Here is a 14,815-nt window from a genome sequence, read left to right on the forward strand (position 1 = left end):
TGATATTGAGTCATGAGCTGGTTAAGGGGTATGAAAGGAAATGGATATCTAGAAGATGTATGGTGAAAGTGGACATGAAAAAACATATGATTCTTTGGATTTGACTTCCTTGGAGCAGGTTTTGATAGAGCTCAAAATACCTGGAAATGTAGTAAAGTGGATAATGTAGTGTGTTACAACAGTCACATATTCCATTCAGATAAATGGACATAGTACAACACTATTTAAGGCAAAGAGAGGGGTAAGGCAAGGGGATCCAATGCCCCCCTACTTGTTGGTATTAGCTATGAATTATTTGACAAGAATTTTGAAGAGTTTGCAAACTAATCCTGATTTCCATTATCACCCAAGATGCAAAAAGCAGAAAATAGTGCAATTGAGTTTTGCTGATGACCTTTTGATGTTCTGTAGAGGAGATTTGAAATCAGTAAAATGTCTCAGTCAATCTTTTGGGATGTTTTCTAAAGCCTCATGCTTGGTTGCAAATGAAGATAAGAGTAAGGTCTATTTTGGAGGAGTGAAACAGTAACAACAAGCTGAAATCTTGAAGGAATTACAGTTTGTAAAAGGGGAATTACCTTTTAGATACCTTGGAGTCCCATTGAGTACCAAAAGGATCTCCATAGTGCAATGCAAGCCACTCTTAGACAGGATGCTTAACAGATTAACCAACTGGACAACAAAATTTCTATCATATGTTGGAAGAGCTCAACTCATCAAAAGTGTTTTGTATGCAATACAAATGTTTTGGTCCCAGATTTTTACCTTGCCCAAGAAGATCATCTTGATAGTGGAAAGTATATGCAGAAGGTTCTTGTGGACAGGAAATGTTGAAACCTCAAGAAAGGCATTAATTGCATGGAACAAGTTATGTTGGCCCAAAACATGTGGGGAATGAATTTTCTTGATATCTATACGTGGAACAAGGCTGCAATTGGGAAGATGCTATGGAATTTATGCCAGAAAAAGGATAAATTGTGGGTTGTGTGGATTCATACTTATTATGGGAAAAATGGCATATGGAATGTACAGGATGGGCAGGCTTCTTGGTGATACAAAAAATTTTAAAGGCTACAAAACACTTGCAAAAGGCTGGCTTTTCTGAAGCAGACATGGAAAGTATGGAAAAATACAATATGAGTAGAGTGTATATGCAGATGAGAGGATGAATGGAAAAGGTCGGATGAAGATCACTAGTGTGGAAAAATGTTGGAGCTCCTAAGTGGTTATTCATCATTTTATATCTAGTAGTGATGGGAAGGTTTGCTACAAAAGATAGATAGGCTAAATGGGGAATAGTTCAGATCCAAACATGCCATTTATGTCAACAGGAGAATGAAGATCATGATCATCTATTTTTCAAATGTAGCTATGTTGCAGAGGTGTGGACTAGTATATTGAAGTGGCAAGGGATAAATAAAAACACCATGAATTGGATGGAAGAGATACAATGAGCTAGCAAATGTATGAAGGGACAAAATGGTACAACTATGGTGTACAAAATGGCATTGGCAAATACAGTCTATTGCATATGGTTGGAACGTAATGCCAGGATATTTCAACAGAAGCAGACAACAACAAGCATACTAGTGAGGCACATCATCTAGGAAATACATGGGAGAGGAAGTAGATATGCCAATGTAGCCATTAGATTAGATGATTTGACCAATTATCCACAAGTGTGGTTGAATGTATTGTGACTGATATGAATAGCAAGGATGGAGCTTATGTCCATGCTGGCTAGGTTTTTCTGTTTTGTAAAGTTTACTTGGTAAATAAAACGTTTAATTACCAAAAAAATAATAATTACAAACAAATAAAATTTTAAAAAATAATAATTAAAAACTATATAATATATATAAATCAAAAACTAAAAAATTTGAAAAAAAATTAAAAAAGGTGACAAGTCTACTGGTTGTTTGTAGTAATATAAATATTTCCTTTTCACTATAATATACAGAGATAAAACACGAGTAAACTTAAAGCGAAAATGATATCAAAGCAGATTTTGGTTTAACAGTTGATTTATTTTTATTTTAGACGAATAATTTTACAGCAAAGCAGCAATTTTTTTTTATTAAAGCAAAATTTATTTTTCTTAGAAAAGCAACAATTTTTTTTATAGAAAAAGCAGCAAAGTGCAGATTCCCTGTGCCTTGTAAGGCTCATGGCGACAAAGCCTTACAAGGCTAAAAGCTGCCTGCGTCTTACAGGTCACATGGGTATCCGCACCTTGCAGCGAAAACCCTAATTTAGACAGTGTTTAAATTTGTTGCCCTTTTGGTTTGATAAATAATTTTGTTGCCCTTTTGAAATTTTCGAAAATTTTTGTTGCCCTTTTGGCTCCAGACTCCCTTCTACATCCTCTTGGTAAAACATCTTTTCAAATCCATAATGTTGTATTAGTATTAATACTTCGTAGTTTCCTAATCATTAACTTAAATTAGCACAAAAATAAAAGTTTAAAGAAAGCTGTTCAGAAGAAACATATTGCCAATGAATACCAGCACATGTCTATCGTACAAGTGAAATAACAGAGTTCCTTTGGTTTTCAATATTTTGGTTTCTATGCTCAGCTTACATGATATATATGTACAAAACCAAAACTTGTACAAAGCTAAAGCTCTTTTGATGAATCTAAGAGGCTACTGTAGAAAGAAAATAACTGCAATCAACTCATCTAACAAAGTTCATACCACCTTCTATAATCATTTCAGCAGTGGCGCCCATTGCGCCAATACCACTGCTATTCAAAAGAGCCAACGCCAACTCCTCCTCGTCCCACTGTTTCAAACCCGTACTAAGACTCTTCAAAACCTCTACATCCACTTCTAGCAACCAGTTTGGTGTGCATCCAACTATCAAGCTGATGAGCCCTGAAACATAAGATTTCCAGGTGGCTTTGTTGCAACCGAGGGATATTTTCCCATGTAGAGCACCTGCAACGAACTCCAAGTGTGCCTCAAGAATACTTGACCGACGCTTGGCTGCAGGTGATGATGAATCAACCCCCCATGCAAATGTTCCAGATATCACTGCAAAGCAAGCAAGGGCTTTACCCCTTAGGGTTGAAACTAGCCCTTCTGACATCCCACCACTGGGATCCATGCCATGCGATGATATGAACCAAGATGGCAAAGTTTCTTTAATCAACGATTGGACCAAAACTACACCACCTGTGATCCAAACTAATGAAGCACCTAGTGTTGCTACAAGCTTTACACGAGTCAGTGCTCCAGCAAGAGAAACCTGACCATACTTCCTAACATATTTACTTTTCTTTAGTTTCTCAGAAGGTACTAGACTACTTGCAATATCTCTAACAGAATGCATCAAAAGGGAAACAACTTCTTCTGTCATAAACATGACATTTGGGACAGCTCTATGGACACGCAAGTAGAGTAAACCAGGGGCAACAGGAGAGATGCCACCAGAAAAATGAGAGCCATAACCATGACCAAGAAGTGCACCTACACCGCCATTGCTTGCAATAGAAGATGTAGTTTGACCTAGTGTAGCTGCAAAGCACATTCTAAGCAGTTGAACCACAGCATCCCTATTGTGGTGGAACACAGTCCGTGATGCAGAGAAGACAAGAAAGTCACTCCAGCGCTTCACCTTTTGGGCCCATAGAGCAACCATGACAGGCATGCAGGGCCAAGGACAACCCGTAGCCAAATTACTCAAGGCTGGGCCCATTAAGTTCAGAAAGCGGTCAGTTGATCTATCAAGTTTGTATGTAATGGTGAGGCTCACAAGGGCTGCCAGGGGTAATGGAAGGGTAGCTGGAGAATTACCACCTACAAACAAAAAAAAGCATAAGCTAGACATGCAGAAAAAGATGAATGAACAATTTAAAACCCTGAACCACATGTACAGAATGTGTGAATGTCCAGGTCAGTAAGCACAGCTTTTGAATGCATCAGTAGTTGGAGACAGGTTATACATGTATGGGAGGTCAAGCTTAGCACCAGCAAGTTTGTTTAGCTGGGCATAACTTAGTCCTTTGAAAAGTGTGATATCAGAATTCTACTATATCCAACTAGTACATATGGCAGCGAGTGACTGTATAAGTGAGAGATTATGACTCACCCGGGGGGAATTCTTGGTCCATGGAAACAAATATGGAAGGGAAACACCCCAACCAAGGTGAAATGCTTCAGCTGGTTGGTCACCAGAAGAGAATGTCTCACTCAGGAAAAACTCAAGAAAAGAGGCTTCCAGATTGTCTCCAGATGTTTTTTTTGTCATGAGAAGGAAGAAACTAACAGCCACTTATTCCTACACTGTAGGGTTACTGTCCAGGTGTAGCACATGGTTTGGGGGGGGGGGGGGGGGGGGGGGGGGGGGGGGGGGGGGGGGGGGGGGGGGGGGGGGGGGGGGGGGGGGGGGGGGGGGGGGGGGGGGGGGGCAAGACCCAAAATAGATGGTGGTCTATAGTACCTACTTGTGTCTGGTGGGCAATTTGGAGAGAAAGAAACCTTAGGTGTCATGAGAATATTACTAACACTATTCAGAAAGTTAAAAGAAAATTGCATTAACATGTTTTTTTTGGTGTAAAGAAGATGGTATAGAAGAAGTAGAACACTTGGTAGATTTCCTAGGATCTATGTAATTATGGATTTAGCTTGTAACTTTTTGGAGGTAGCCAGCATACCCTTAATGCTGAAGAATACAACTTTAACCTTATCAAAAAACATATGATAGCGAGCAAGAGTAGCATACTCACCCTCCCATTGAGAAATTATCACAAGAGATAACTGGTACACAGTTGGTGCCAAACCATTATGTTTGAGAAAAGAATGTGCTAAACAGAGAAGCAGGTAATAGGTTTCTTGTGCCACAATTCCGCTGGTCTTAAAAAAGCAGTCACTTCAACTTAGATGAGTGCTTACCTACAGTAAGACTTGGAACATTCACACCAGTTGCAGCTAAAATTTTCTTAATCTGTTGCTCCACTGCTGCTAAATTTGCAGCTGGGCTTGGCCAATCAGTTCCATTCATAGAAGCTAGCATCCAGATACCCCGTGTCACTTCAGCTGAAAAGTAGCTTACGATTGTTGCCAAAGAAGCTGGGAGAAAATCGGCCAGATCCTTGAGACCTGTGAATGGAAAATGCATCTGTCAAAATACTAACACATACAATTCATTGACTTAAACAATGAACCAGAGAAATCACAAGTTAAGAAATACTGAAAGTGGAGGTTCTGGCTATCCATTTTTATTTGATGTAGCATTGTAGCATTGAACAATAAGTCTCTTACATCTGATAATTGGTCTTAAAAGCTACATCTCTCTCTCTCTCTCTCTTTAAACTGTCTACTTCATGCATGCTCGGCTGTCCAGCACACTTAACACTGGCCCTAGAAGGCTAGACACTAAGTCAATAGCAATTGCAGTTTATATAATCCAGACCAGATTCTCTAACCTGTAGCTAGTTCACGTGGTGACAATCTACCATGAGCACAGCCAGTGAGAGCAGCATCAAGCACAAAAGGAACAGCTTCCAGAATATCCCATGCAGGCAGCTTAAGGTGGAGAGATACATCTTCATTTCCAGGCCCAGATGAGCTACTGCTTCCAGAAATAACTGGTGTCAGGGACTGACCTGTTCTATTTATTTTTCTGAACATGAAGTTCAACAGTGCTTCAACAATCTGATGAACAGGAGTTCCAGGGACAAGTCCTGAGAGAGGTGACGCAATGCATGCTTGATGTTGCCTGTACCAAAGTGTTAATTTTGGAAAAGAATCAAGAAATATGGGTTCTCCAGATAATGGACTTGAAAGTCTAGTCAGCCGCTTGATTTTGCTTTGATCTTTCTGCAGATCATCAGAGGATGTCAACTGGGAATTACGCACCAGCAAAAGGTATTCAGGAGTTAGATGGGCTCCCACTGGAACAGCATCCATTCGATGCTCAAGAGGCGGCTGATCAAACCTCCACAACTTCAGCAAAAGAGTAAACGCATTTGAGAAGATGGCATGTGAAGAAATTTCTTCAGACATTACAATCCATTTCACATTGGGTGCACATGAACCAAAGGCTTCACAAATTGGCATCAATGCACCAGCAAGTTGTGGAACCTGGAAAATGTAATGCATCAACATTAAACAAAACTAACAATCTGGTTTTCTCTATCCTAATCTTATGACAGGCTGACAGCTGCTGCTCTAGGTACTTTCTTCAAACCTACTTCACACAGTTCTGTATATTAGTTTACAGATAAGCAATGCCAGCAAAACCATTTAGATGTCCATTGAAAAAGTACATTAAAGATAGACTTACGATTTAAAGAAAAGACATTTCTCCAAAATTCAACAACCATTTCAGGCTTAGCATCAAGGCCCTCATAGGTACACAAAAGACTACTTTATTTCAGGCTTCCTTAGGCCCCTGAGTGCATATGGATATCTTTTCAAAATTTATTTGTGATATCATTAAAAACTTTCAGAGTGTGTAGATATACAAATTCTTTTGTCAATTGTCACGAGGTCTCCATCCATGTTGAGCGGCCATGCAATTTTAAGTTAGTCTCTATGTTTTTTTTTTACGTGATTTTCAGCCACACGAGCAACATAAATGTCATTTAAGGTAATTTATAATGAGATAGGAGCAGCTGAAATTCAACGTACCAATCCATGCAAAGAAAAGATCTGAACACAATCAATAGATGACACTCCGATGAGAAGAACATTCAGGAATCGGGCATAACCAATCAGATGGCTTTCAGTTCCCGAATAATTAGCAGGAACAGGAGGCGACAGCAACCTGGTGATGAATAGAACAGTATGTTCCTGCATTAATGCAGATGAAACACAGGAAATGAGTCTGTTGACACAGAAATAGCAATTTTTGTAACTGTTTGTGAACTTGAGAATGACTTCCCTGAAACCAACTTCTAATACAAGTATACTCTATTATCTAAGTTCTTTTGCAGCTCAAATAAATGTAATGTAATGTGCTCTAAATAATTAAGTCAAAGAGTATTTCAGGTAGTGTTCAGAAAAAAACTACCCCTCTTCTAAAATGAGCCACATCCATGGTAAATTAGGGGGATTTCCACTCTGTTAAAGCAAAAAGTCTCATATTGGTGGTTAATGAGATGGGTGGACTCCTTATAAGGCCTGAACAATCCTCCTCCCTTAGAGCTAGCTTTTGGGGTGTGAGTTAGGCCCAAGACCTAATTTCACATGGAATCAGAGCAGGGGCCAATCTCACCCAATGTTGGGGCCCCTAAAAAATCAAAAATTGCCCACGCACCAAATGCTAAACACTGGGCATGAGGTGGGTCAAAAATTGTCCAAAATTGTCCAAAATTGCCCACGCACCAGATGCTAAGCACTAGGCGTGAGGTGGGGTGTTAAAGCAAAAAGTCCCACATTGGTGGTTAATGAGATGAGTGGACTCCTTATAAGGCTTGGACAATCCCTCCTCCCTTAGAGCTAGCTTTTGGGGAGTGAGTTAAGCCCAAGACCTAATTTCACACAACATATTTTCTTTCTTCTCATCACCATCACCTCGACCAGTTGACTCTTCATGGCCACGATAGATGATGAAAATTCATCATCTCCTGATGCTTATGGGATAGTAAGATGCTGTCAAGATGAGCATCCTCAACTTCCCTCCTTGTTTTCATTTCTTCACTTCTCTTATCCATGGGTTAGGGATCAACTGCTTATGCCAATGCTGGAGCTGCTCAGCGTTTGTGCACTACTTGCACTGTAATTGGTTATGGTTGTGGGTTTCGCTGGGTGATGTAAGTGGTGTTTGGGAACCTGTACCAACTATTAAACGGATACTTTGGAAACAGAAAAAGGGAAAGAAAGAAAAGAATATGTTTTTCACAATGGAAAAAAACAAATACAACAACATGCCTAGTGAAATCCAGCAAGTGGAAAAAAACAAATGTGTAGAAAAGTATCATAAATAATTTAGACTCTGAAGGCTTTGAACAAAGAGGGTTTTGAGGTTCAACTACCTCGAATAGTAAAATACACTTGTTTTATCTAGAGAGAAGGGCAAACCATACCTGTATATTCCAACCACGAGCAAAAGAGGCACCACAGAGAATAGCAGCAGCAGAAACCTTGTCATCATCCGAGCCATTGACTGCAATCTCATATATTTTCTCTATTTCTGCTAAACTTCCATCAAATCCATGAGCTTAATTTCAGTTCCATACCACTGTATAAATTTCGAAAAAGAACATCTGATATACCTGGCTTCAGCAAAGAATAGGTTTTAACTGAAGACCAGGCAGTCACTAAGAAAAATAAAAAAGAATCTAGTTTATGGCACAACTGCATTTTCCAATTCATGACTATTTACATGCCATACCCCTTGGAGATATAGATTGATGAAATAGAAAACCCAAACTGCTAATCAATCCTTAAACTGGATCTATTTTCCAATTTATAGCACTTTCAAGAGCCTTTTATAGTAAGATTTTTTTCATGAGATAGGTAAAACTTTTTTTTCTAGTAAGATAATCCCAGGTGAAACCAAGTATGAGATTAACCCTTCGAAAGAAATTTTTTGCCAGTAGTAAATTCTCCATTTTTTATCCTTTCCATTATAGTTGATTTTTCCATCCAATCTTAATCATCCACTCTATTATGTTGTTCCTTATCTGTTTTGTCCAATTTCTTTTTTCATAAAAAGATCTCCTTTAAAGCTGGATCACTATCTTCTTACATCAACTCAAAATCAGCATATCAAACTCATCCACTGAAATTCCTTTTTAATAAATTCATTTAATTTCTCCATTCTGGTTTATTTCCCATAACCTCTTCTACCATTCCTGAAACTTGAGTAGGTTGAGCATTCTTTGTAACTTCTAGGTTTATTCTTTAATCATTTCTAATTCAGATTCTGATCCGCTAAGGCCCGTTTTATAAGCCATCAAGGATGGAATACTTCATGATGAAGTTCTAGCTTTCTTTCAATCAAAAAGTATCATTCTGTCAGTAGTTAAATCTGCATCAGTTCTCTTATCTATATATCTTTTCGCGCTCCTCAACATGTTTGAAAACTCCAACTAGGCAACATGAACCAGTGGCACCATGTAAAATATTACTACTCAAAGCAAGTATCCTTGGTAGAAGATAAGTAGGAAATCAGTAAACAAGGAACACTTTCTAATTGACAACTTTGTTGTACCTTGATGCTGGTGTTGTTACCAAAGAGCTGACCATTTGAGGAGTTAAGGGAGACCCTTTCATCAATGATGACCAGCCAGGCATTTGACTCGAGACGCTACGAGGAACTTGATTGCATCTACCTTTTACATATCCGGGCCACAAATAGGCAGAGGTGTCCAAAATGTTTCTGGCAATGCAGGCTTCGACAATCAAGTGTCGCAGGTTTCCCACTACAAATTGTTAGAGATTAGCATAAAAACATACACTAATAGCTTCACATACTAGTGCATAGACGAGAAGTAGCAGATGCACCATCGTAGATTAAGTTTTATTATCTGAAAGCAATCAACCATCACAAAACAAATAAATGAACATAAAAAACAAGACAAAAATAGGAAAATAACATAAATACCCAACTGACGAATGGCAAAATTGAAATTTTCATCTAGTTACCATTGCATTGATTGGAGATGGGGCACATTTTTAGCAATTTCGTCAAACTCTTTAATGTTGTCAAAGTAATAGCATAATGCAATTTAAACCACATGGGACAACTAATAAAAGGTCAGACAAACTAAAATTTCTTGAAATTCAATAGGGAGATAAACTCACCGCAATTGACAGGAATGTCGTTCAAGCTCATTCCCTCAAAATAGCCACTCCCAACACTTATACCTGAAAGGAACATCATTGCTTTTGCAGCAGCTAGATTTGCCAATGGAGCAGCAGGCAATGGTGGGGTCAACAAGCCTTCAAAATCACCAAGTTGCTGAAGGCTAAATACCAAGTCTTGGTGACGTTTTCTGGATGACTCTTTCCTTTGATTGGTAGAGCTGCAATTCATCTCCTCCTCTTCAAGAAGATTCACTATTGCTAGTGGTGTTATAGACAACAACACACATAAGCAAGTATCCAGGCGAGGTACTGGTCCCTCACTTGAATCCCTTTCCTGAATTGAACAAAAGTGGTTAGAAGATTCTACAATGAAACCAAATGGACTCTTAGCATGATTGTTAAATAGCAGTTTTAGTTCTCCAATAAACTGAGTCCATCATCCTGCTCCCCCATCCCCACAAATCACAATAGTGACACACATGCATCATACATATTCCCAGAACCCTTTATAGAAAGAAACTGAATAGTTCAATAGCAAAGCAACCCTAAGTTTAGCTTTAGCTAATACATCAGTTGACTTTCCAGCACTTCAAAACTTGAAACCATTCCTTCCAGCAATATCACATTGAAAAGCATAGTTTTTTTCTATAATTTTGCTCAAGGGTACAGAAGAAAGATAAGATAATACAGCCTGAATTCAACTTGACAAGGGATGGAAGGGATTTCATCATGAAGTGCTTACTCTATTTTATTTTTTGACAAGTTAACAGACTGTGTATATAAATCATCAGCACAAAGTGCTGGAAGCCAAAATTACATCATTGAATCTACATCCAAAAGAGCACAAACAATAGACTTACACTAAATCCAATTTCATCTTACAAGGATCCTAGGATGTCTATTATAGAAGCTGGGTCATCTATATACTCTGAGCTGCACCAATAATTAATGCTTACTCTATTAACAAGCCTTAGGGCTGCAATCCATAATCCAAGAAAAGTGTCCTTCCAAGGTGAAGAGTTAACTGCCTGCAGAGCCTTCACTAAACCTGCAATACAACTGCAGTTTAGTGATGTCATTTAGAGCAGGGTTTTATACACAATAACTTAAGGAGTGTACTATGTATACCGGTGAGTGTTTCAGCAGCACTTGTAACTGCTACTTGTGACCCGTCCATGATATCTTCTAGAAAAAGATCAATGGGAAGCCACAGCACCGCTGGACTAGCACCATGACACTGATCTGCAGAAGATCCAAGCGAACCAGAAGCCATTACAGCATGAAACCTTTTATGTGAGCTTGTTTTGCATTTTCTTGAGAGGACTACATGATCATCAGATGTTAACTGCACCAAAGCCTCCGGAGATATATTCTTAGAATTTCTTAAAGCTGATGAATTTGACACAAGAAGTCTTAAATTCTGGGTGAAGGACTCCCAGAGCGTGGGCCTAACGAAGAAAGAAAAATGAACAATGAGCCACTGCGATATCAATTTAGTCTAGTACAGCTAAAACTTATCCATTGCTTAAAATAGCAAAAGAAGACAACATAACATGCAAACTTGAGTAAGGGTACTATCACTATCAACAAGAGCAGCAGTTGAGGGAATAAACGTATATGATCTTACATGTTCGTGCGTACCAAATAAAGGATTGCAGAAGTCACTTTATCTCGAAAAAGTTCACCAATTATTTCAATAGCCATAACTGTGTTTGATTTAGATAATAATTCCTGCTTTTCTGTTCTTCCCCCAGCAAAACCATCATGATTATTCAATCCCATATCTTGAGATGTAATATTCCACCTAGACTTCTTTTCAGCAGTCAGTTCCAGCAATCCCTCATCATCAAGGGACGCATCAAGTAACTCCCATACAATTGTAAAAACAAATCCAACCACAATTAGACCACTTTCAGACCCCTGAAGTCCAAATATCTGGGAAAGATGTAATGTATCATTTATAGCTTCCATGATCCTGCAATTGCATTCACATTTGTTAACTGTTGATGCTGAATTAATTGACTGCATTTGCATTAGTTCAAACAAAGTCAAAATAAGTTCACAAATCTGAGCCAATATACTTTTCATTCATATTGATATCTTACTATCTCCGAGTTAATAAAAAAACAGGAAAAATTTCAGGAGTATATAATGAGAAAAATAATTATAGGTCCTCTGAGCTCCACTTATATCATTTTCACAAGAGCAAGGGTCACCTAAACATTACAAGACAGAATTGAAAGAATCCTCATCTTGAAAATCGGTGCCCCAGAAGCGAAAATTGAAAATATATAAACAAAGGAAATTACTGGAAAAAGAAAATCCCTACCAAGTCTCGACAGAGTAAAGACTACAGAAGAAAGATTTTTTCGGAATTAGACTCTCAACTAATGTTTTCCTGAAAGAACTTGATACTTTGGGCTTTGAGACGGTAAAAAAAGATTGGAACGTTATCAACTGAAGCTGCCAATTTGATTAGGAGGAGAAAGAGTCCAAAGATGGCCATTAACCTACTTTACCATTGACACAAAAGTAAATAAGTGTAGGCATTCCTTTTTCACCGCCATTTACCTTTCCACAGTCTCTGACCTCACTATCTAACCAAGAAATCTAAATAAATTAATAAATGAATTCACATACTGCGGTGGCCTATGGTGTCAACACAAATGTTACATTGCATCAATGTTTTTCAGAGCTAAGATCAAACTTAATAATAAAGGATATGAACAAGCAAATGGTTAGTAATGAGACAAACTGAAGAAGGATACAAGAAGCAAGGCGTACTTTTGATAATTTGGACCATTAATCAGAGATGGCAATGAGAAAGCGTATATTTTTAGAAGTTCCATATAAAGCCTGTATGCCACTGGATAGCCCCTTCGAGTCGGGATCACTCTGCAAAGGAAAAATGTAAGGGAAACTGTGAACAAAAAAGACTTAACAATTCATTAACCAATGACCACACTACAATCCCAATTCCCAATCCCCTTCTATAATAGCCAATTTCATTTTTTTGTAACTTAAAAATCCTTTGTTTATAGCTTCAAAATTCGGTAGGTAATGGGCTCACCCCTCTACCTTCTCCACTTAATACGATACTTAGTGACAACAGACAAAATTCAAAATCATGATGTGCGTATACCAAAGCCCTATGGGCTACACGAGCCAATCTCTTTTTTTCTATCTTAATTCGTACACGTAACAAAAGACTAACAACAATGAAATCCCTTTCTTAAATTGTATGACCATTTTACCTAAACATTGTTACGAATGTGATTCATTAATTTGATTACGTCCCAAAATTCCTCTATGTGGGGGATCATTCTTTTCTACTAGGACAAGCTCGTGGAAATACTTGTATTAATCAATGAGTAGTTGTTAGTTGTTGTAGTCACTATTCTTTTTTTTTTTTTTTTGCAAAATGCTTTCACATGTTTTCCTTAGAATCTACTTTGATATGTTTCTTCTTAAGCCGAGGATCTATCGAAAACAGTCTCTCTACCTTCTAAGACAGGTGTAAGGTCTGCGTACACTCAAACCTCCCCAGACTCCACTTGTTGGATTACACTGGGTATGTTGTTGTTGTTAGACTTTTAACTTAGGAAGTATGTTGAATAGCTATCATCTCATCTTAAAGCTTAGTGAATTAAAGAATTAAACATTATTAACTAATCATTTTTAAATAAACATTCCGTACCAATTCTACTGTATTCAGGTGCCATTTCATTCCACAATTAAACAAAGCGACGATAAAAATCAAAGGCTAGATAAACAAAAACATATACCTGTTTGACAGTAGAGCTAGAACGAACATAGGAGGTACAATACGAAGCGCCAAAGCTTTCTCAAGGAACTTCCAAGCTATAGGATCATTATTACCCCAACAAATATGAGAAACAAGAAGGCTAGCAACGTCGGTAGAAGGCATGGAGTGTCCGGCAGAGTTAAGAGTGGAAGAAAGTTGCATTGCCCACATCAAAGGGTCAGTGCCTTTCAACTGAGCCAACTTAGTGAGTTCAATCACTCCGTCCCATAGACTCGATTGTTGTCCGGTCACCACAGCCATGGAGATTTCAACGGTCGCCGGAGAAACTTAGGGTTTAGCTAGATCTGAAAATCGGTCATGAACAGTGAAGAGCTCAAACAGGCGGAAGGAGTTTTATTCAAAGTGTTGCCTCTTTCGTTCTATGTGGAGAAATGACTTGGGAATTGCGGATATATATATATATATATACACAAATATTTTAGTCAGTTTCGGAGGCTTTTCTATTGACACTTTTTCGGTCCCACTTATATTTTTCTCAGTCTTCCAAATACAATTTGCCAAAAAGTATGGAGCCGAATATTTGGACATAAAAATCGTGAAATTTGATGGAAAAAAAATATAAAATTTATTTATTTTTTAAAATTTAAAATAGGTTTAGAAATTGAAATTGTGTTTGGATATAAATACAATTGAAATTTTTATGAATAATTTAAGTGAAAAACATAGAATAATTGTGTTTATGAAAATTGATAATCTAATTAAATCAAAATAAAACAATTAATATTTCTAGGTATGATTTTTAAAATGATTACGTACTACTTTATTAGCCTAAGTTAACAAAAAATTTAAAAGAACAAAATTATTTGTCTCACATAGGCGGACTTTTTTAATAGTCAGCACTTACGTTATATACTAATTCAACTGTTATTTATAGACGTGTCAAAAAATATTTGTCAAAGAAATATTTTAATTCTCTTTATATTTGAAAAGTTAGTCAATCTTACCTAAAAAATCAATAAATTCAAAAACCTTGACTCGGTAATTAATTTGATTTAATTATTATATTTGTAAAAACTTATTTAATTGATTTGATTATTATTTTTCAGTAGAAGTCGAACCAAATTGCACTATAAAGACCCCTAGTGTAGAGTCATTCCAACGACGAATTGAATAAAAGAGTTGATGACTTTATGGACCATTATTAGAGTGAGAATATGGTGAAAATCTATGTTTAATCATACACATACAATAATTTACCATCTTTAAGAGTAATTAAAAAGTCTCTACATTT

At 37.6% G+C, this 14,815-nt stretch overlaps 1 protein-coding gene across 1 annotated transcript; it reads right to left on the bottom strand.

Moving 5' to 3' along the window:
- Nucleotides 1–2,475: 2,475 nt before the first annotated feature.
- LOC102582219 (mediator of RNA polymerase II transcription subunit 33A) lies at nt 2,476–13,938 on the bottom strand. Its single transcript, XM_006355816.2, has 12 exons — nt 13,544–13,938; nt 12,543–12,653; nt 11,386–11,733; nt 10,887–11,206; nt 10,715–10,806; nt 9,756–10,092; nt 9,163–9,373; nt 8,033–8,147; nt 6,636–6,797; nt 5,429–6,086; nt 4,896–5,102; nt 2,476–3,800 (listed from the first exon to the last, which is right to left on the bottom strand). Exons 1-12 carry the CDS (start codon nt 13,822–13,824, stop codon nt 2,677–2,679), a joined length of 3,966 nt encoding a protein of 1,321 aa, XP_006355878.1. The 5' UTR covers nt 13,825–13,938; the 3' UTR covers nt 2,476–2,676.
- Nucleotides 13,939–14,815: the final 877 nt, after the last annotated feature.

The sequence above is a fragment of the Solanum tuberosum genome, unplaced genomic scaffold, assembly GCF_000226075.1.
Source record: "Solanum tuberosum cultivar DM 1-3 516 R44 unplaced genomic scaffold, SolTub_3.0 scf00207, whole genome shotgun sequence".
Taxonomy (NCBI): domain Eukaryota; kingdom Viridiplantae; phylum Streptophyta; class Magnoliopsida; order Solanales; family Solanaceae; genus Solanum; species Solanum tuberosum.

Excerpts from the sequence above, each read along its gene's own strand:
- LOC102582219 (XM_006355816.2), bottom strand. The coding sequence starts at position 13,824 with ATGGCTGTGGTGACCGGACAACAATCGAGTCTATGGGACGGAGTGATT. Across the intron at positions 10,807-10,886 it reads TGCTGCTGAAACACTCACCG|GTTTAGTGAAGGCTCTGCAG; the intron begins GTATACATAGTA and ends GTTGTATTGCAG. Across the intron at positions 5,103-5,428 it reads ACCACGTGAACTAGCTACAG|GTCTCAAGGATCTGGCCGAT; the intron begins GTTAGAGAATCT and ends TTCCATTCACAG.